General features: G+C 40.7%; 1 protein-coding gene, 1 non-coding gene and 1 pseudogene across 8 annotated transcripts in view; 2 read left to right on the top strand and 1 right to left on the bottom strand.

The window, feature by feature from the left end:
* SLC4A7 (solute carrier family 4 member 7) overlaps positions 1-23,119 on the bottom strand; it is a 93,964-nt gene extending 70,845 nt beyond the window's left edge. For all 7 annotated transcript variants that reach the window (XR_005604512.1, XM_039571247.1, XM_039571256.1 and 4 more), the window contains exon 1: positions 22,916-23,119. Coding sequence is in view for 6 of the 7 variants with exons in the window: in XM_039571247.1 (XP_039427181.1) it covers positions 22,916-22,963 (48 nt within the window). In the remaining variant the exon portion in view is untranslated. The remainder of the gene's footprint in view (positions 1-22,915) is intronic.
* LOC104689296 lies at positions 2,548-2,981 on the top strand (annotated as a pseudogene).
* Positions 3,063-3,133, top strand: TRNAG-GCC. Its single transcript has one exon. It is a non-coding gene; the product is annotated as a tRNA-Gly (tRNA).
* Positions 23,120-23,370: the final 251 nt, after the last annotated feature.

The following is a 23,370-nucleotide window of genomic DNA, read 5'->3' as shown; positions in this document are numbered from 1 at the left end:
ACAAAAGATGTGTGTGAAGTTTTCCAGGACTTGTTCCTGGAATCAAAACCGTCCCTCAGTATAGACAGATGAAATTCACCATGTTCCAACAGAACCCCACCAAGATTTTACAGCAACATGTATGAGCATGTGGTCAGCATGCAACTGTCACTGAGCTAGGCTAGGGAGGGTTGGGTGATTTGATTTGTTGAGGTTTTCAGGAGGTTGGGTTTATAAACATGAGGTTTCTTTTTTTGGAGGGGGAGGGGGGAGGGGGGGTGGTAGGGCGACACAGAGGAATTCAAAGCTGCTCACTTTATAACTGCAACATACTGCCTTTAGCTAAACTCATCTCCAAGCATTTTGGCAACATTTTTGAGAGATATTCTAATTTTTCTTTATCCTAAAATAGTCTTAGATCACTGTGCAAGTTCAAAAGAACTATAAACCAGAGCTGTTTCAACACTATTAAAGCTACCTAACCAAGGCCTATGTTTAACTGCTCTACAGCCACTTGTAGAAATATTCTGAATTATTGAATGGTTTGGGCTGAAGGGGACCTTGAAGATCATCAAGTTCCAACCTCCCTGCCATGGGCAGGAACAGCTTTCACTAGACCAGGTTGCTCAGAGCTCCAACCTGGCCTTGAACACTTCCAGGGATGGGGTATCCACAGCTTCTCTGGGCACCCTGTTCTGGTGCTTCACCACTCTTACAGTAGAGTTTTACCTAACATCTAATTTAAAGCTACCCTCTCTCCAGTTGAACCTATTGCCCCTTGTACTGTCACTATATCCTCTCATAAGCAGTCTTGTCCCATCTTTCCTGCAAGCTCCTTTCAGGTACTGGAAGGCCACAATTAGGCCACTCCAAAGTCGCCTTCTTTCCAGGCTGAACAATCCAAAATCTATCAGCCTTTCCTCATAGATTATGTGCTCCATCCCTCTGACCAACTTTGTAGCCCTCCTCTGGACTCACTCCAACAGGTCAATGTCCAAATATTAAACACTTATCCTCTGGATTAATCTCCTAGAATAGATGGCACTGTTGTGAACAGCTGATGAGTCCAGATATGAAGAAGCATAATAAGAGACAGATAATTTTATCTTGTTTTTATTGACATTATTTAAAGTGTTTGCACAAGAAGGCCTTTCCCTGACAGCAGATCCTCAGGAGGTAAATAGCAAAAGAAAAAAGAAATTTAAAGAAGTCAAACTATCCAATTATTGAGTTAGGACAAATTGCTCAAATACAACCAAATCAAACTACACCCAAACAGAAGCTCCTTGACAAGACCACCAACCACCAGCAACTAATAAATAAAAGAATTATTTCCATGAATGGTGCAATTTTTGAATGATTATTCACCTAGATGTCATTCCCCAGAAAAGTGAAAGACTCTGAATCTCACCAATTCACATGAATTCAAGGCTTAATTCTTCACCTTCAGCTTTCCCTTTGTCTCAAATTCTCTATTCATATAGCTACATCCCAGTCAAATCAAGTATCTGTATAATAACTTACCGACAACACACCTTTACTCTTACAGTGAACAAAAACTACTACCTACAAATCAAAACTCAGTAAGTTGTAGTGGGAGGGTAAGGCAATGTTTCCAATATCAGTAGCAGGCAACTGATACAGAAGGAAGAATCAGCACTCTGCTGGCCTACAACATTTCTTTTTAATAAGAAGGCAGGCAGAATGGGAGTACAGTCTGCTTATGATCTGCTCATGCAATCTGAACTATGGCAGCATTTCATCATACATTCTTAGCTGTATAAGTGATGTAACATACAGAATACAGGTACTGTCATCTGCAGATTATTTTAATAAAACAATTTTAAAAAAACCAGACAAAAACAAACAAAAAACCCCAAACAACACAAAACAAAAACCAACAAAATAAAAAGTCCACAAGTCATATCTCCAAAGTTATGCTGAGGAACTTCAAGGGATTTGAAATCCTTGTATCATGAATGCCAGTCAGATTATTAGCACTGTTACACATGCTGATTGTCAACCAGCCCCTAGTGTACTAGCAAGCCTCTACCACAACAAATTCACAGCTACCAAAAATAAATAAGTATTAGCAATCCACATGTATTTTATTAATAAGGCAGACAGTACCAGAAAGCTGCAATTCCTGTTTTGTGCTAGTGCTGGCCATAATGTGAACCAGCAACATACCAGATCAGGGAACTGATCCAGCAATAAAACTGCACTGACGGTCTTTTGCCACTTCAATTCGGATGCCAGTCGGTACCAGTGAGGTGCAGGCAGGAGAGACTGCTGAGCCCACAGGAGGTAGAGCAGGACCAAGGGGCAACTCTAGCGAAGTCCAACTTGGACTGCAGTGGAGCCACACTTCCACTGCTGTAGCTTCACATCTCAGCTTGGAGAAATGGTGAGGTACCAGTCACATCACCTTCCATTCTTCTCATAATATTTTGACAATGAAAAATGCTTGCCTTACATTAGATCTGACGCTTTCCCACTTCCACCCCCTTTGCTTTCCTCACTCTCACAAGCACCAAGCTCTTTCCTTGCCCTGGCGCATACTGATGCATGCCTTCTAGAATAAGGGACACCCAGAAGCTGAGGGGGCACATTAGCCATGGCCACATGGGCACACACAGGAAACATCCCAGAGGACATGCTGGTGGTATGCAGCATCACAGGACGAACTTTGACAAGTATCACTCTGGTTACTTCAGAAAAGTAGGCATGACATGCTATCACTTGAAAAGAAACCAAAAATTCTGTGCTACTGTCAATTTGGAAACTGTGGACACTTATAAGTGAATAGAAAAAGTTCAATTACATGAAAAATGAGGCTGGACTGGCCCCAGTCACTGATATTATGCACTCAGGCTACTAAAAAGTGCTGGGCAAAGGGAAGCTGCCCAAGCAACTCCCAATTGTGAAAGCAAAGTTCTTCAGTAGAAGAGTAGAGGGGAAAAATCAAAGAAGTTGGTGGTGCCTGTGTGTTCGTGGACTAGAAGTTTTCTTTTTATTCAATTTTTTCTAATAAAGACAATGTGTAAAATGAGCTGGAAAAAGAAATAATAAAATAACCATCAGCACTGGTGGTTCAGTGGTAGAATTCTCACCTGCCACGCGGGAGGACCGGGTTCGATTCCCGGCCAATGCAGTTGGTACTTTTAGGGAGGTGATTCCACAACTCCACTCCACCTAGAGTGCTGCATCCAGCTCTGGAGTTCCCAGCACAAGAAGGGCATGGACCTGCTGGATAGAGTCCAGAGGAGAGCCACCAAGACAATCAGAGGGATGGTGCACCTTTCCCTGGAGGAAAGGCTGGGAGAAAGCCTCTTGCACTTCAAATGGAAAGAGAAGTAGGCTCACATTAGATATCAGGAAGAAATTCTTTACTGTTAGGGTGGTGAGGCACCGGAACAGGTTGCCCAGAGAAGCTGGGGCTGCCCCATCCCTGAAAGTGTTTAAGGCCAGGTTGGATGGAGCTCTGAGCAACCTGATCTAGTGGAAGGTGTCCCTTTCCACACTAGGGGTGCTGGAACTAGGAGACTGTGCCTTCCAACCCAGACCATTTTTTCATTCAGTGATTCCGATTGCAGAATAAACATGTAATTCAGTTAATATTCATTTCAGAAAACTAAAACTGACAAGTCTTGTTTCAGCTCGTAGGGTGGTTTTTAAGGTTTTGTTGCGGTTTTTCAACAGCTTCAGAAGTTGAATTGGCTTATGGGAAAGGAGACAGGATGTAGTGGGAATGACATTTTCCCTTTCAGAAATCAGGAACTAGTTTGTCCAGTTCACCATGAAGCCATATCTTAAGACACATACTTTCTTGCCAAAATTTCTTCCATTTTCCTCTTGCAGTTCTAAAGCACAACACAGTCTTAAAAGTCTGAAAAGCCTGAAATAAAGACACGCTAGACAAAAACTGTCAGAACTTGAAATTTCTAAAAGTCATTCCAAGGTCCTTCAGAAGGGCCACTGAAGGGACATTTAAAAGGGGATCCACTTCTGTTTCTTATTTGCCTTGCCTACTATCTTGTAAAGCTATACAGACAAGCTCCTTCAGTTTTTGTTTTAGAAAAGCAAGTAGCTGATTTTCTGATGTATTAAGGGTACTGCTTTCACTATGTCTGACTAGCAGGTTTTGGGAGAAGTCAGTTTAAAAGTAAGGTGTTGATTCTGACACAACTGATGCATGCATGCCACTGTACATGGTGCTTATTTTACAGGAAAGTTCAGTTGACTAAATGCAAAGGGAAACCGAGATGGATCTAAAATTAGCCAAAAAAAAGAAAGCCTACCTACCTCTTTTGTAGCCACTTCATTCTTTGTCTCAAGGACAACTACTGATACTGGTTTTAGTATTTTATTAGGGGTTTTTTTGTGGATAACCATGTAAAAGACAATCTACAACACAGTACTTCTGAGAAAGACACATTTCTCTTGGAAAGAGAAAAAAATAATGCTGTAGGACTCCTATTGTAAATTTATGACTTGAGAGGCTAATACTTAGTAAGAAAAGCTGACAGCATCTAACACATGGCAGGCAGATCAGATGCTCTTCATTCATTTAACACTTAGAATTCTCTACTTCAGACAGCATTAGCATGGTTTGCATGGGAGTTCTAACCAGCCAAGAACTACTAAAATGGCTGCTCCTGAAAAGCCATTTTTCCTTATTTTGAAATGAACAACAGAAGTTACCCGTCTTTCTAATAAAGCCATAGACCACATTTTCATGCACCTTTATCTGTACACTCCCATCCAGTAGCACATATACATGTTCAAGGAAAGGTAATTTATTTGAGATAATAATTTTAAGCGAAACTGGAGCACATACAGCAAAGAACTTAAGACAGGCTTTTGGCTTTCACATTGACTTCTGGAAGACAGACAATTATCTAGCCTTGCATAAAGTCTACCCATAAAAATTCTGCTGCCATGTTTTCCTGTAAGGCAAATTTGAACATGCAGAGTAAACTTACACAAGCCATGCTCCTTGCGGTGCAATTCTGACCAGCCCTAGGAACTCTAAAGACGTCATCAATAAATCAAAGTCATTGCCCTGGACACAAAGTCTCTTCCTGCACTCTCTGCCTGAACTTGAAACAGCTTTAAGATGTCCTTACAAACATAATTGATACCATTAACAGATAAAAAAAATAAAATACCAAGTCAAATGCACAGTAAACCAAACATTAAGACAAATACATAAAATACATCATCCAGATATATTATTAGATATATGGAGATCTAAGCAAAGACCTTCCAGAAACACGAATCAAATATGCTCCACTCAGTGTCTATAAGAACTTTATCTTAACATTTTTAATTCAGGATTTCACAGCTACTAGGGAATTTTTAAATGCTGAAAATGCAAGAGTTATTCTAGTCAACTGTATCAGTAACAAAATGAATTTTCTACACATATCAGATAAGGAGAAAAAGAGAAAGTAAAAACAAAATTGCATCATGTTTCTCATTATTTAGAAACCAGGTCTCCAGAATAAGTATTTCTTTCCAATAATATAAAATTTGTAGAGACGGCATCTACACAGAATCCAATACTTCCTTTTACTGTAGCATATAAAAAAATATGAACAACACAGCTTACAGCCCTGGGAATGTGCTATGATATCAAATAAATTTCTGCAATCAGATATCCTAATTACATATGCATTAATACAATTTTAAATGCTCAACTGGGTTTTCCTGGGAGGGAAGAACGTCTTTACATGATGGCTTTTGGCAATCAAACACAGCTTTCATCATTCCATAATTCCAAAAGACTGTTCTGTCTCAAACTGATACAGAAGAGAATTTGAAAAAATAAATGAGATATATGAGAAACAACAGTTAAGAGGAGCTTTATTGAAACTTTCTCACGTACTCCCAAAAGTAACATGTAAAGAAATATTTAAATAGGAAAAATTTGAACATACTTGTCCTCTAGGCAACTGCCCATGTTTCTAATGATAAAGTTCTTCATTTGCCTAGATCATATGCATATTATAAGCATATCCATCTCTTTTTCCAGTGTTACTTCACCTAAGTCTGGGCACACATAAAGAAATCAACCTATCCACCAAAGCATTTGGATTTATTCTCACATTTCTTCACAGGACTGACTCTACAGAAGATCAACTCTCTGCAAACCAGATTGGAAAAGTATCACCAACAGCATGTTGTAAAAATCTCCCCTGTACAAAACAGACAGAATCAAACCGGCTTCCACTGCAATCTAACCTTAATTAAATGAGAGAGTATCTAAATGACAATAAAACATTCAACTTTGGCAGAAAATTGTACCTTTTTACTGACATTTGAATACACTTTCATATTTGGGGCAGCACAACATCATAGCTCTTGGTTCTCTTAACACCAATTTCAGAGCTTCTGTCTGAGATGTAATTCATTTAAATACAAGCAATAATTTCATATCTGATTGTAACAACTTTTTACAGACTTAAAAACAGAAGTTTCCAAAATGACCAGTTTTTTCAACTTGAAACAGTTTCATTGTAGATTATCAAAATCAACACTAGCAGAAGCATTGTTTTGTGGGGTTTTGGTGGTTTTTTTAAAGCATATAAAACAAAATCATTCAAGCACAATGAGACAAATAAATGGCTATTTTAAAATATTTGTAACCAGGCCAAATGTCTACTAAAAGCTTTTTATGCTGTCTGAGGTCCCTGTACATTGTCAGGAACTCAAAGAAAGGGTAAAATGCCCTTTTCTCACTGGGACAGAACAACTGTGCCAAAAGGAAGCTTTCCCATTAAAGGAAAACTGTAGTTCACTTTAGAATTACAACATCCATACCAGGACACTAGAGGGAACCTGAAAGCAGTCCACTTCAAAAATCTCTTGCACACTCTGATCCTGCCATTAACTCTAAATTTTCATTCATGAACAAGTGATTTGGATATACAAGGAAGAGGACTTTTTCAGACAAATAAGGTCATAATGCTTAAACATTTGAAATGTAGTCATACATTGGGAAAAAATCATGGCATTCTGAGAGCCTCAGACAGGAAGCTATTATACAGCAGTACAGGGAACATCCATCATTCTCTCCATTCTTGCAGTTCTTCCAGCCTTTTTTATTGAAGAAAATTATGAAGCTGCATACTCAAATACCAAGAAAAGTATGTTAAACAAAAAGGAGCTGAAAAGGCTGCAATGCTTATTTACCCTTACTGTTTAGGAAATGAAACAAAGCAGCCTGAAGAAAAGTTTGTTCTAAGTATTTGACACTTGTTTCTACTTTTGACTCATTCCATAATGTAACTTTTGGATTTTTGATAACACATGATATAATGTTATTAGCAACTTACACACATTCATAAATATGCCTGCTCTCCTAAACAGTATCACCCCCCGGGGCACATTGCACAACAGAGAACTACACAATTCAGACTTTTGGAACCACTGTGTCAGCAGGCTTCACTTCTACTCTGGGTATTAATTTGAATATGCAAGATAACCCCACATTTCTAAAAGTCCTTTTAGAAGCATTAGGAGACAAAAATAGGCATGCAGTTTTGAGATGATGAGAGATGAGACATGTCATCAGCCACATTCACAGCCTAACAATTTATAAGGAGGATATAGGCAGAGGGTGATGGAAGAGCGCTCACTAAGGTTTCCTAAAATTCCCCATTTTCTTTTTATTTAAATAATAATTGTCTTACCTCTGTGTACTTACTGATACTTTAAAGTAGTATTACATTCCATAACTAAGCTTTCCCAAAAAATCTCATCTTCTTTCAGCTAAGCATTCATGTATTTTCCAGGTGTTGCAAACTAACTTGACTGAAGTGTTTTTTACTAATGTTACCAACAGAACTGTCAATGCATGTTAATAAAGGCACAAACATTTACAGTTGGATTCGAAGATCTCAAAGGTGTTTTCCAACCTAAATGAGTCTATGATGTCTATGATTCTAAAGGAGAGACATCAGTGCTTATACTGCTGAAGTGGAACATCCTTAATATTTAGTATTAATCCTGAAGCATCAACTCAAATTCAATTTTTCCAACACTAACCTCTTCACCAAGATTTTATGAACATATACCAATAAAATCACAACACAAAAAAAAATCCCTCTGCTTAGGTTGCTTTTATTGGAAACTGAAGAAACCACAGAGGAAAATTCTAACTATTGTAAATTTAGGAAGTCACTGAAGGAGTCATTCACAACAGGATATTCCTAATACATGATCTAAGAAGGCATGAACATAACTCACCCAACATACACTCTCTTGACAATCAGGCACCACTTCTTTGCAAACACATCGTGAGCAGGCCTTGAATTACAGGCACTCTCTATTACACCACCAGAGACACACACAACAGAAGTCGCCAGTAAGTATTTAAAACCAGAAACCTCACTTAGCCCTCAGCTGCCAAGGAAGACAAATTGCTCAATCCTCAGCTCCTCTGTTGTGCTGTAGCTATATGCTATAGCACTTTCTAGGATGAAGACTTGATTGCTCTCAGGTGAGGGGTTTTAGAACACCACGGCAGGACCACATCCAATTATCCAGTTTAAACCAAGTAATTCTGGCTGTTTCATTGCATCTAGTCTCTGAACAACTTTGATATAAACCATTGTTCTCATTAATAAGACTTCTGTCAAAATACCTGCTACAAGTAAGTTCAACACATTAACATACATAATTAGTAGACTTCACTTAAAGATCAGCTTCCTCATTTACAACAAGTCCCATTGATCAACTGCACCAAAAGCTCTGCTTCTTTTACATGGGCTCATTTAGAGTCTTGTTGCTTCACTTGTAACCAACAGTTTTCAGGTTTGGATTTTCTATGATTTGGATTGATTTAGGACTATTGATCTTATTATACAGAACATAAATCATGTAACTTGTTTTGAAACTTTTTGTCCCCTCTGGTGGTGTCAAATTAGGAGATCACTGCTCCTGACTGCTTCAGAGCATGATCACTATGTACATCAAAGGAAAAACAGGATTATATTAATAGGTTCTTCAATTTCTGGTATTTCTAACAAAGCTGCCTTCTCAGAGCCTAGGGGGTTTAGAAGCACTTTCTTCAGTAATATGAATAGCACATGGCAGAGAGAACCAATAGAAGAATACAGTCACAGCCAGGGCACATTTACATTTCAGCTTTTATTACTGTCTGCCTAGAATTAATACACTGGAAAGCTGCTGTGGGTCTCTGCCTAGAACACACTTTGCTTGGAGCTTAGCAACTCATGCCAAAGTTGAGAGATAGTAGCACAGTAACATGAGGAAGGGCAATGTTATACTACTTAAAAGGAACTCAGTTTTCAGTTATACCTGAAGCAGTATATGAAACAGAAATACTGCTGAGTTGCAAACGCCTTTCTCACTTTAACTGAGAAGCACTGGTCTACAGCCACCAAGAAAACTCTCCATGCTGCAGCATAAGTCACTGTCAATCTCGCAGGTATGTGAAGTAAGCACATCAATTTTTCAGTCACAAAGCAACTTTTTTTAATAGAAAATATCCTATGGGAATCCTTCAATATCACAGGAATACAGACTCACTGCTCACACAGAACAGGGCACTCAGTGACAATCCAGTTCCTTTGAGGCCATCTGTCAATATAGAATCAATTAAGTTAGAAAAGGCCTCCAGGATTATAGAGACCAACCTCTGACAAATCATAAACAGATGAGGTTAAGGATAGAAGTCAGGCAAACCCCACTATAACAATGAAAAGCACCAGATACCAAATAATAAACCACAATAAATGGGGAAAGGAAGAACTACAGCCTTATCAAGACACCTAAAACTTGTCTCTTTTGCTTGCTGCTACACATGAATTTTCCATGGAATTCTTAAGAATGACCTTGACCACAGAACCTACAGAAGGACACCACCAAGCTCTGCTTTGCCCCATTTCACCTCTCACAATAAGCCAGTTTCTTGACCATTACCTTATCTTAATTATTCCTATGTAAGCAAGAAGACATTGAAAGCAGTTCCCAGATTATTCTCCCCTTTTGTATCTTATACTTCAGGAATACTACTAGACTTAAAAATGCTTATTAAGGATCTGTTAGTGACATATTAGATTTGTACAAGACAAAAGTATTTTGATACAGAGCTCTACAGGAGACAAGTTCTCCGTATTAAGGTCATGTCCATTCTTTTCTTTAACAATACATAACTTCTTCCATTTAAATTCAGTACACCTTAAAGATAAACACACACACAAACAATCTGTTCACTATTAAAGAGCCATTGTTCAGCTTTCATTAAATTGTACAGCATATTGTATACATTCATGGTACTTGGATCTTTTTTTAGCAACCCTCAAGACAGGAAGGAAATTTTTTTCTATCTTCACCCAAGAGCCTGTTTTATACCATAGGACAACTGAACCAGGAAACAGGTCCTCCATAGCATAAAGTGGCCATAATACATAAAACTATTTACAGTCTTACTTACAATTCATCCTCTGAGCTTGACTATAGCAGTAATGCAAGCCAAAAGACAGAAGCAAACATGCCATCTTGGGGGTATGTATTTTTTTACTCTTCACTAGAAATTCAAGCATGTTGTACACTTATATTTCATTTCCAGAAACAAACATGCATACAAATACAGATTCCCTTTCCATCACTTCCACAAGTACTCAGCTTCCCAGCCTCAGCCCCCTTGGGCTCTCAACAGCTTCCATAGCAACTGACACCTCTACTGCCGCTGCCCACGCCTCTCCCCAGCTCTTGCCACCTCTGCAGCCTCTAAAGCAAATTTAAACCTCTGTTTGGAAACACTGCCACCATTCTCTAGAAGCCATTTCTGAAAACAGATAAACATTTTCCTGGGTCCCTGGTGCTTTCACTGCCACCAAATTCGTCTTCTCACTACATCCTCCCTGAGCACCTGGAAGTGGACACTTGTGACTTTACTCAGAATATGCACCAGTGGCAATTTCAACTCTCAAGAGTATTCTGCAGCAATCTCTTAGAGCTACAAGACTACAGCCTTAGCTGTTTGAAAAGTTATTATCTAAACAATGGTCATTAAGCACTACACATTTCTTCCAAGAACAGCCAAAGACAAAATATGCCTTTTTTCAAGAAGCTGAAGTTAATTATTTGTTAATGCATCAACCCCCAACACAGTTTTCAAAGTGAGACCTACTCTTCCACCCCTCCCCCAAAGAAATATAGCTATAGAGTTGATATACGTGGACTAGGAAGTAGACCTGGTTTGAAGACTACTGTTTTCACATGCAAATACTCACCTTTACATTGCCTCCAGGATCCAGGAGTTTATAATCATCAGACACATAGCCTGGGCTACCATAATGCAAATACAGTAAATATCCGGTCATACAACAAATCACGGAATGCGACAGAGAGAAATTCATTATCTTATTTAACAAAGCAGCATATTTCAAGTTATTTCTGTATTAGGACTAGCTAAAATCACATATACCAAATGACTTACAGTAAGCTGGCCCCATTGCCAGTGAGAAAAGCACACTGAACTTTCTTGTTTGCCTGGCTTTTCAAAATGTTCTGTCAATGCAAAGCACAGAATACAAGTAGTAGGTATATTCTTTGACCTTGAGCATATCAAATTTCCTCAGATCTCTATTTATATTTTGCCCTTTATTTATACCTTCATAGCAAAGGCAATTTACTCATGCTCAAGAACCAAAGTCTCAGACTAACGCTATTTGGCTTCACTCAACAGAATATGGCCATCTTCTTCCCAAGCTATGAGCCAACAGGCTACCTACCAAGTCCATCTGCACTATGCAAACATTATAAAGAATTCGAATTTATTTGTGTCTATAAATGGACTAACTTAAGTACATTTAACCACATCAAACAAAATGTTCTTTGACAAATAAGGTTTCCTACTATGTCAAAATCATTTGGTGGACAGCTGTTCCATTAAAAAAAAAAAAGTTAGCATCCTACCCCTACTTAATATTTTCTTTCTTGGTGATCAGATTTTTTCAACCTTTTTTTGTGTGCCCTGCTCTAAAGGCTCAAATCTATAATTTTACTTAGTTTAAAAATAAATGTTTATTCTGTTGACTTTCAGGAAAAATACTCTCAACTTCTCAATAAACTGATCATCTTCAGTTGAAGCTCTACCTAAAGCATCTGTGTATAAAAACAAGGCCAAAGAATATTTATTCTTACAACACACAGAATCGTGTACATTTACATATTTCAGTAAAAGCAGTCAAAGTCAATCTAGCAAAGTACACTACAAATTATGCTGAAAAAAGCCCTCTGGTTATGTTTCTAAAAACATAAAGCAACTGCAAGCATCTTATATAGCAACAGCAGTTAAGGCAGGTAATGGATGGCAACACTGATGCCAACAAGCAAAAGAAAAGGTTGTTCTTCCTTTCCTGACTGACATATATCAGCAGTTTGAAAAACTCAAGGATTTCCACAAAAATCAGTTAGAATAGCTTTAATCAAATTGCTTGTATTTGCAATCTAAAATTAAAGCCGGTTTTGTAAACTTAATTTATAAGCTGAATCATTATCAATCTGCAATTCAACCAAATATTAATTATAAGTGTATCTGCTTTATTAATTTCCTCTTCGATATCTCTCAATTGCACGCAAATGCAGCAAAGTTAATAAAAAAAAAACAAGCTGAAAAAGGAAAGGATCTCTGCTACTCTTGGGTTTTATCACTTCCTTAAATGAGTCATAACAATCATCAGATGCTATCTGTTTGTTTTTATATAAACAGTTTTAAAATTCATGGCTGGTAGGGTGTAGTCATTTGACAAACAAAATGAAGAATTTATCACTATCAGGAACACCAACTGTGGCTATTCAGCAAGAAGTTTCTCATTTCCTTTTTTGTACACAAAGTCTGTCTGGAAATATGTTTGACATGTTAAAGAAATGCATGTGCTTACATAATAGTATATCCTCACAACAGTGCTACACAAGTCAAAGGAAAAAAAAACTCCAAAAGCCAGTAGTCTAAAAAAAGCAGCAAGTTTAAATACAACCTTTCCAAGAGCTTTTTTTTCTTTAATAGAAACAAAAAACCAATAAATCTGGCAGTAGTCTAAATAAGCCTACCTTGCTGCTTAGAATGCTAAATATAGAGCTTGCAATCAGTCCTTTGATTTCATGGGTTAGTCAGAGAATCCACAGCATATCTTCTGGGGAGCAACTAGAAAAGAAGATCCTCTGGTTTGGTCTTGCCCTAGGAAGCACCAGTAGCATTATTCAGTTAAAATCCCTCATGAAGGTATTCCCAGAACATAGACTGAAGCCACAGTGTTTCTACCTGTAATTAATTATGTTTACAGATATCACAAACAAAAAAGCAAAAAAATTTAGGCTTTTCAAAAACTGATGCATCTCCAATATGGTAGAACAGTCACTGGTCTACACAATGAGGTATTTATTAAATGCTGTTAAATATTTCCAGGTAAGGGAAAGAGATATCTATTATTACAGGCACATGATCTAGCAAAATATGAACATGAAAATCTGCTGTGTTTGGTCCTTCCAAGCTGAGAAGCCAAGAAGTTATGCAACATTGACCAACGCAACAGCACCAGCCAACTAATGTTAATGATTATTGTTAATGAATATTTGCCTTGAAGAAATAGCAGTCATTACAAGTTTACAGTACTGAAGTTGTTAAAAGTAATATTGACATGACATGTCTATCAAAAACAAGCTGCAGGTAGACCAAAGCATTCACATGAACGTGTGTTTTAAATCTATATTGTGAACAGAACCGGATGGTACAGTGTAATAGTTTCACAACATAAACCTAGGTGCAGTACATCGATCGATGCACCAGGGCTCAGCAAACAGATGTCACAGCAGGTCACAGCCAAAGCTACAAAGGGCCCTGGAACACCTTTCAAGTTTGCACAACACGTTACAAGGTGAAGTCTCCAACAACAGCCAAATGAACAGGCACATCAAGAGATCCCAGTTCCAAGAACTGCACAGGGAGGATGTCACCATCCAGATGCCAGCCTGCAGGAAGCCCCTGCTGCTCCTCCCTGGATCACTGCTGTCAATCACAGCAGCGTTCCCCACCTATGGGAGGTGTGCTATCTTTGAGGTGCTGAGCAGGTCAGGTGAAAGAGCTGCAGGAGTAGATAAACACATGGCACAATAGGAAAGATAAGATAAGCAGGAGGTCCTGGGAGGTCTGCTGTTTGCTGAACAACGTTTTAGAATAACTGAGGCTCATCAAATCTTCAAACTACTGGACTTTCCTGCTTATCCATATGGACACCAGTGACCCTTCCAAAATGCAATTACTGAGCAAATCAAGAATGACTACTGAGCAATGTGAGCAAGGAAGCCCATGTGGTGTTCCTCAATCCCTCCAGTGAGAAGCAAAAGGCTTAGGGCAGAGTAGATGCATCCAGAGGGTCAGTATATGGTTGTTAGCAGAGCTTTTATGCTATGATCACAGAAACCTTTTCCAGGAAGTAGGATCCACCTGACAAAGTGTGGCAAGAGTATCTTTGTTACCAGGCACAACAAGCCTGTGAGTATGACTTTAAACTAGGCCTGGTGGACAAAGGTTGTCACACTGCAAAGTGAAGACGTGGGAACACAAGCCAGGAGGCTCACACACTTCCCCTGTGGAAGTGGCCTGTCTGTGAGCCCATCTCAAGTGCTTGTACACAGCATGGGAAACAACAGGATCTTAGTCCAGGCACCACTGCAGAGCTGTAACTTCATGGGAATTAGACAGTGATGGTGGGACAGTTCACATGGCTGAGGTGCTACATTGGAAGATCAGAGGCTCTTTAGAAAAAACAGCCTGGAAAGGGCAAGGAACATAGGTTTCTATCTGTGCAATGGGATGGCTGCAACACACCCTGCTTTGCTTGGAATGAGTGACAAGGCATTGAAGACCCTATAGGTAAGGATCAGAGAACAGTCCAACATGGGTAACTTTGTACTAGGTGCCTGCCACAGACCTCCTGATTAAGAAGGGGCCGTAGAAAAAGCCTTCATTTGAAAGCTGAAGGAAGCTTCATGATTGCAGACACTCCAGGGCTAAAACCACTAGTATCTGCTGGTAGGGTATAGCCAAACATAATCACTCAAGAAATTTTCTTGAATTTGTTGAAAATTACCTCTTGGTGCAAGTCATCAATGACCCAACTAGTGAATATGCTCTGCTGGACCTGCTGCTCACAAACAAGGAAGAAGCAGATGGAGATGTGAAAACCAAGAGCAGCCTTGGCTGCAGCAATCACAAAATCATGGAGTTTAAAGCTCTGAGAGAGGGAAAAAGACAAATACTACAGCATGCAGTGCACAACCCAGTACAGAGTTACAACATGGCACTTCAGGAGAGCAGATTTCACCTTGTCCAGGGATCTGCTTGGCAGACCCTCACAGAAGACCACAACAGAGGGTGAAGGCAAAGCCTGTGAGTACTGGCTGATCTTCAAGGACAACATCCTCAAAGCACAACAGGAATCATTCCTGCATGCAGGAATTCAAGCAGGCCTGACAATGCACCAGTGCGAAAGAAAAGGGAACCTGCAGCTGAGCTCAAATGCAAAACAGAATACATGAAAGGTGGAAGCAGAAGAGGGAGGAATATACAGACATTATCTAACTGGGCAGGGTTGGGTTTAGATAAGCCAGAGCTCTGCTGTGGTTGAAAGTAATAGTGGATGTGAGGGGCACTACAAAGGGGAGAAAATACACTTTAATTTTTTCATCCAAAAGTGAAGTTATACAGCATAAACAGAAAATAAATCTCTGTACAACAAGGTGTTATTCACACCAGCAGCTGCTAGCCTTTACTTAAAAATGTAAGAGAAAATCTGAAGAATTGGGGCTTCTAAATGCAACCTTGAAATCTGATCAGTTAGCAATAAATGTGATTTATTGACTGTACTATAACCCTATCTAAAAGAAAGAAAACACACATGCTTCCACTTAGCATGGTTTTTGAGATCCAGAACACAGTAGCCTGAATCTCTTGAAGCAGCAACACAACTTCAGCAATGACAAGCAGTCACAGTTGAGAAATGGACACCAAATGAGATTCTATTACAACACCTCTGTGAACAGGTTTGCTTTAACCTCTTTCTGTTCTTTGGTAACAAAGATATACATGCAAAGCAGACTGATTAGAGATTCTCCAGTCTTCTGATTATAATATGGTAGTGAAACAATCAGTATGCTCATGATGTTCAGAGGCAGCACTTTTTGTGGAAGCAAATTCTTAACTTTTTCTAGCAAGGAATTACTGGTGTCATTAGCCCTGCCATAACCTAGGTATTCACAATAACTTAGCTGCCTTTTTCTTCATCCCAAAATAGATCCCAGTCAAGACACAGCCAGCATATATTTAGTAGACATTAGTCATGGAAAATGAAAAGGAATCAGCCTAGTGCAAAAATGAGTAAGGGAAAAAATAAATCTTCACATTTTAGGGAAGCATAGTTTTTCAAGACATTGTTTCCACATACACACTCTTAATGCACACATGCCCCCATTGTAAAAACATAGTAACTGAAAAAAACAGTTGGGTTTTCATATGAGTCCGCAGTTCACCCCACCTGAAAGCAGACCTCAGCTACCAGATCCTCAGTACTATAGCTGCACTGTAAAAGCAACAGTAGCAGAGGCCAGAGTAGGCCAAACAGCACAATTCCAACACACAGGGGATGCTTCTCTGTAATTCCCACTTCCTCTCCATAGCTTCCGCCCACATGCCTCATTCACAGGAAGCTCCAGTTTGTTTGGAGGCAGCCTCCAGCCATTCTGTTAAACTGGGGCAACAGTTTGACAACAGGTGCCCAATCCAGAACCATCTACTTAAGTTTAAAAAAAACCTTCAAGTCTGTTTTTAAGTTTAAAAATACTCTGGTATTTCAGGATACTATCTTAGCACTAGTGCCAAGGAAGTAAGACTAGATACCTTGCAGCACAACATCATCTTATGAAAAATATCAGTATTCATTCTGTATACATCATAGAAAACTTAAACTTCCAGTTAGTTTGAATAAGAAAAAAAACCAAACAAACAACCAACAACAAAAACCCTGAGCCATAAGAAATCTCAAAATCTCTCACAGTAGGATTCTGGGAAAGATGATTCACCTATACTTCACAAAGTGAGAGTTCAAATGAAGATCTGAATAAGGTCCTCCTCTTCAAGTTGGCATTGTGTTAATCTAAAATCATCTTCAAAGGAGAAGACAGAAGAGTGGGGGAAAGGGAAGGTCTAGGTGGTACATTACTAAGGTTATAATGCAGGGGCAGAGTCAAACTCAAAAAAAAACTTTTAGAAAAGAGGATGCTGAAGGAAGATACAAGATAATACAAGGAGTACAGCACTGGGAATGATTCTGCTAAAATGGGACTTGCTAGAATTAATAAGCCAGGGGTATTTCAAGGTTATGAAGCACTCCAGCAGTACTGAAATAAGACAACTGATGCCAGTATATCCAAACAGGACAACCATTTCATTACATAGCTTTGAGTCATTTTAGTTTAAGGGACTGGAGGAGGAAAAACAAAATCTCACAAGAGCATCCAGACTGTCAGATAATACCACTATGGATCAATATTCCGAAAAGTTACTTCGGTCAACACAAGGTGTACAAAGGCTATACAGCTCTACCCACGTGACACTGGACCATTTACACAGACAACTGTAATTCCCATAAAGAACAAGCATTCACTTTTTTTCCACATTTATGAAAATGGAATAGCCTTCCTGCTCTACAGTCCTGGCACTGTTATTGGAAGAATAAAACACTTAGTCTTCTCTGTAAGTAAAGAAAGTATAAAAAAAACTGTAAGCCATCCTCTAAAGACAAAATGACTGAAAACACTGTAAGAAACAAAGTTTTCCAAACTGAGGCAAATAGGCACACTGATACATAACTAAAATGGCTCCATCTACTGGTTAAAATGTACATTTTCTAAGTTATGACACTAGTGCAGAGAATTTAATTCCCAGTGAAACAAGGAACTCTGAGGATGCCACACACAAACAAACATAAGACTCTTAGACAGGAAATCCCTTCTAATAACTGTTGTGATATGCTGGCAAGGTAGATTTGGGACATTTTAAACACATGTTGGTCTTTTTAAAAATAAAGTAGTATTTTCATCTGGTAATTTTGCAAATGTAAATTTAGAAATGCAAATATTTAAGAATACTGTAAGAGCATCTGTCAAAGCACCAAAATTCTCATTTTACCATTCAAACTTTTTCTGATCTACAGGGTTAAGTAATATTTGGTGCTCATCTCTGTGTCTTTATTTACAAAACACTCATTTGAATTTCACTATTCACATCACTATTTCAAAACATTACCTGGACATCTATCTTCATTTAAGTGAAAAGTTTAGGGACACATCAGACTTTATCATTCCAGAATGCACTACACCAAAAGCATGACAATATTCTTTGGAGACCTTCTCCAGCTAAGTTCGAGTACACTCAAAGTCATACTCTGGTCTTTTATCTACCACTAGTTATAGAGCAGTTCTATTTACTAAGCACTACTGCTGCTTCAGGGCCACTAAAGTTCCTGTGCAACAGATATCCTTGCATAAAGGGCATCAATATTCAAAGGCACACAACAAATTTGGTCACATGTCAAAGGTCACCTGCAGAAGCGGATCAATGACATGGATGTAAACCAACAACTACTCAATTTGGTACACCTCGAGCTTCTTCTGGACAGAAAACAGAATTACTACAATGAAGTAATGAAAGTTCTCAAATAACACAACAATATTTTGACAGCCATAGTAACTTTTCAAGAACTCAGAAAGACTGCCAGATATACACTTAACAGCTTACACAGGCCCACAACACAGTGCAAGCTGTACAAGGTACGCACCGTACCCAAACAGCACAACACAGAAAAGCAGCTTGTCTCTACAAAGTCACAGCTTCAAGTCTGCAAGGCTGGCAAGCCAGTACAATTCTATCTGATCAGGGCTATTTAGCTAGGGCACTGCCACACAGCTGTAACTGTATTGCTTTAACTTGCGCAGAGCATTTGTTCAGCCAGATGCCACAAACTTGTGGGGGAGGAGAGTTTCCTGCACAGTCCTCAATTATGCAGTACAAACATACCCTCAGTTACCCTTGTCCAGCCATAAAGAGAAAACACCAGTTCAAGCTTACTATGTTAGTAGGAAAAAATTTATATGCACAGCATAATATTCTTCAGAGACTTGTCGTTTGACTTAACATAACAGAAGCCCCATGTTAAGTAAGATGACAGAAGAGGACAGTGACTGTAACCCACCTGATCATGTGCATGCACAGCTGTTAAAAAAAAATTAAAAAGCTGTAGCCAACCATGTAGCCACTTCAGAAAAAGCACTGTGACACTATAAGGCAGACCACAGTACTTTACTGGTTTGATTAGGAAAGCCAGGAGGAGATGCCTAGAAATATGCCCTTCTCCAACAGAGCCACTTTCAGTTCTATCATCATCTACAGTAGAATTAATGATAAAAGCAGATGTGTTTCATTGAAAGAAGACACAAACAAATCCATTACTTAAGTATACTGCATGGTCTACAACCTTGTGAATGTTTTGATATACATGAAGTAGTATCAAATACTAACAAATAAAGTTTCCATCTACTTTAAGATAACAAAGTATTTTGAAAATATTACCTGCAAAACATCTAGAGACACAACTGCAATACACATTCCTTTAAATGCTACTTACAGCTGCTGCAAAGAAGCCCACCAAACTATGTGGTAATGAACACCATGACAAAACCTAGAAGCTAGAACGAAGATCATTCATATGCAGTATCAAGCGTTTTTAATACCATAAGTGTAACTGTCAAACTCACCACTGTATAGAAAACAAACTACCACGTCCCACCCCTATTTTATAAAATGCAACAAGAATTACTGTAAGTAGCTGTTGAGGGAAGAGGAAAAACAAGACAAGCATACAACTCCTCCTCCTCCCTACACTCACAACCTCCAGCTGTTTTCAAATCAGATTTCCTGAGGCTGCTGCTCATCCATTTACTAACCTCAATGTATCTGTCTTCCAATACTTGTCCAACCTCCCCTTAAGTTCATACTGTATATATTGTATAGCAAATATACCTGTGAATCCCTACACTGAATTTCTTTTGTTTGTTTTGAACTTAGCATCTAAGTCTGATTTGACAGAGTGCCTCCTCTTCCATGTTCACCTACTTGCTCCACAGGAGTGTTATACAGCCTTACCATATCACTGTTCCATCATCTCTACTAGGCTGACAAGTCCTAGACTGTTGAATTCTTTATCATCTTTGAACTAATTCATATCTTCTTGTTCTTCAGTTAACCTTTCCCAACAATAATGCATCTTTTCTAAGGTGAGGGCCAGAAAAGCTAGCAGTATGTAAGGTATGAAAGAACTATGGATTTATGCAGTTACATATCTTTTTGCTATTGTATTCTCTAGTCATCCCAGATGCTCTGATCATCAGTTGCTCTCTGACTGTAATAACTATCAGGCATTTGTTTCACCTCACCCTTCCAACTTTCATGTACATATTGCTACCAATCATGTTCCTCAAAACACCAAAGTCCTTAACACTTACTCATTCTCTTCTGTAAGACTGCACCTAAAATACAAAACAAGCAAGGTTAAAGGATTTTTTTGTATTTTTGATTAACTAAATGGGAGGGAGGAGGGGGCAGCATATGACTGACAGAAGTGCTTCTTCATAAGAGGCACCAGATCTTAACCCATTACATATCCAATACTCTATGAACACAGAAACAACACTGGAGGAAGGAAGAAAAGGAATTTTTAGGGACTCCTTTGTTTGATTACACTTCTGTATTTTTAAGCCACAGCAACGAAGTTCTCAGACTTAATCTGCACTTTTTTACAAAGTCCTTTCATCTTATTGAGATGTTTATTTCTGAAAAAGTCACCCACATGTAAACAGTTTCAGCAAGCTTTGCTAACAGGAAGGTAGCCTATACTATCAAGAAACACAGGATTAGAAAAATTAAGTCAAGATCTATTGTCAAAAATACTCATACTTTGGATTAAGTAGCTCTCTTGTATATAAAATTACACCTCTTGCATATGAAACCCACAACAACTCCAATACTGCTATACTATGTAATTGCCCAAAGTTCAGCATGTTCGGTCTTTTCTGTAAGCCATTTACTTCATGTGTTTTCCCCAGAAATTCCTTTTTTCTAGCTCCTACCAACTCTTCTGCCCTCTCACTTTTCTATCCATTTCAACTCACCTGGAATTACCTCCCAAATACACTTTGGCACCAAGGCCAGGTATTGCTGTTGCAAGGAAACCAACCTGGACCACTCCACTGAGCACCTCTGTTCAAAACACCTGTGTCAAAAATGACCATGAAATAATACAGCAGGAGTTTGTCCCAAAAAACTCAAATTAATTTGTGTTACAACAGAACCTAAATGACTGCTGCCAGACCTGACAAATGTGCTCAGGGCACACTGACTGTCATGACATCTGAAGTACTCCTCTCATTTGGATTCACCTGAGGGTAACCGTTACCATCTTCCACTTCAATCCCACACTTGAAGCCCAAAGTTTTTGCAACTCCCTCCACACAGCCTAGCATTTCTTTACTATATGGGAGTATTCTCCTGCCAGCTAAGAAGATATAATTCATACAGAGAGGGGTAAGGTAGTTTTAACATGAATTAAATCTATCAAGCAGTCTGCTCTTACACAGAATCTACCTTGAACAAGTTAATATGAATTGGGAATACACCTTTTTTTATGGCAGCGACAAGGTGGAGAAATGGTCTAGAGCACACCTGCAAAGCCTTTAGAGGTGAGCACAATCATTTTCTGAAGTCAACAAAAACTGTAACATTTGCAAAATTCATGGCCCTTTGAACCACTAAGTTATCAATGCTACTGTTATAACAAAGGAAAAACACACTGAACATACTGATGTCACAGGAAGCGAGCACTTCATTAGACTGCCAATTTTATCAAATGTGACTCAAGTCTCTCCTTGAAGAGTAACGGAAAGATGATGAAAACTCATGTGTTTTCAGTGCTATTTCTCTGTCCGTCACACATTCTTTGTGCTACAAGCTACACATCCCTCCTCTTCAGGCACTGAAGACAAATCCCTGTGCGACACCTTTTTGGAAAAGGCCCTGAAGGAGAACATCAGAGTAAGAGCTCAGAGGCTCATTAACAAAATCCAGACCTTGAGTCATCTGAAGGGAGGGGAAATTACAAGCGTGGAACCACATGTATTTTTCAGCAGCACAGGAAGGCAACACATGCCTGCTCCACTGAGCCACCCGGCCCGAGAAGGAAATGAACCCAAGCTCCGCAGTTTTACCCATCTCCCCCCCACCAACACTCCCACTCCCCAGGACTGGAAAAGCGCCGGGGAACCGTGCCCACCACCCGACCCGACCCCGCCGCCGTGCAACACGAGGACAAGGGGAAGCTCGCCACTTGCCATGTGTGCGCACTTCTCCCTCGCCCAGGAACTCGTCAGCCGGCGGGGCAGGGAGAAAGGCGAGGCCAGGGGCGGCCGCGCCGCCCACCGCCGCCGGCACAAGCCCTGCGGGGCTCTCACAAAGGAACGGGGGGGGTGCACGGGGCAGCCGCGGCCGCCGAGCACACGGAGCCCGCGGCCGAACAAAAGGCTCCGGCCCCGCCGCCGCCCCCCGGGGATGGCGGGGGGGGGACACGGCCGCGCGCACGCGGCCGGCACGCGGGCACACCGGGCGAGAGGGGCCGGGACCCCCGGCCCAGCGGGACCCGCCGCCGAGGTCTGGGCAGCCACAGGAGGGGCCCCGCTGTGCCCCTCGTTCCCCGGCAGGAGGGCAGCGGGACGGCCCCGGGCAGGACGCGGGGCAGCGCTGTCCCGCGGCGGCCCCTTTGTGCGCCCCCCACCGCACCGCAGCCCCCGTTACCGTGGTGAGCAACGGTCTCATCTGCTCGCCCGCCCGCTCCTCTTCCATCGCGGCCCCGCCGAGATCGCCCGGGAGACAGAGCGACACAGAAGGGCGCGGAGCGGCAGACGAACGGCGAGCTGGAACCGGACGCGGGGGCTGCGCTGCCTGGCGGAGGCGGGCGGCGCCGGTGCCCTCGGGACGGGGCGGCCGCGACTGCTCCGCCGCGCCGGGGGCTGAGCCCGCACCGCCTCGGCGGCGCGCCCGCTGCCCCGCCCCGCGCCGCCGGCCGGGCCAATGGGAGCAGCGCAGCGCGGCCGCGGCCCCGCCCGCCGCCGGCGGAGCTGGAGCAGCGCGGGGCGCGGGGGCGGCGCGGGCGGTCCCACGCGGAGCCGCGTGGCGGGCTCGGCTCCCCGCGCCTCAGCCGCTGCCCGAGCCGGGAGCGCCGCCGGACTCAAGGGATCGGCGCCCGGCGG

Source organism: Corvus cornix, chromosome 2 (genome assembly GCF_000738735.6).
Source record: "Corvus cornix cornix isolate S_Up_H32 chromosome 2, ASM73873v5, whole genome shotgun sequence".
NCBI classification, from domain to species: Eukaryota; Metazoa; Chordata; class Aves; order Passeriformes; family Corvidae; genus Corvus; species Corvus cornix.
This window is presented reverse-complemented; position numbering and strand designations above follow the sequence as displayed.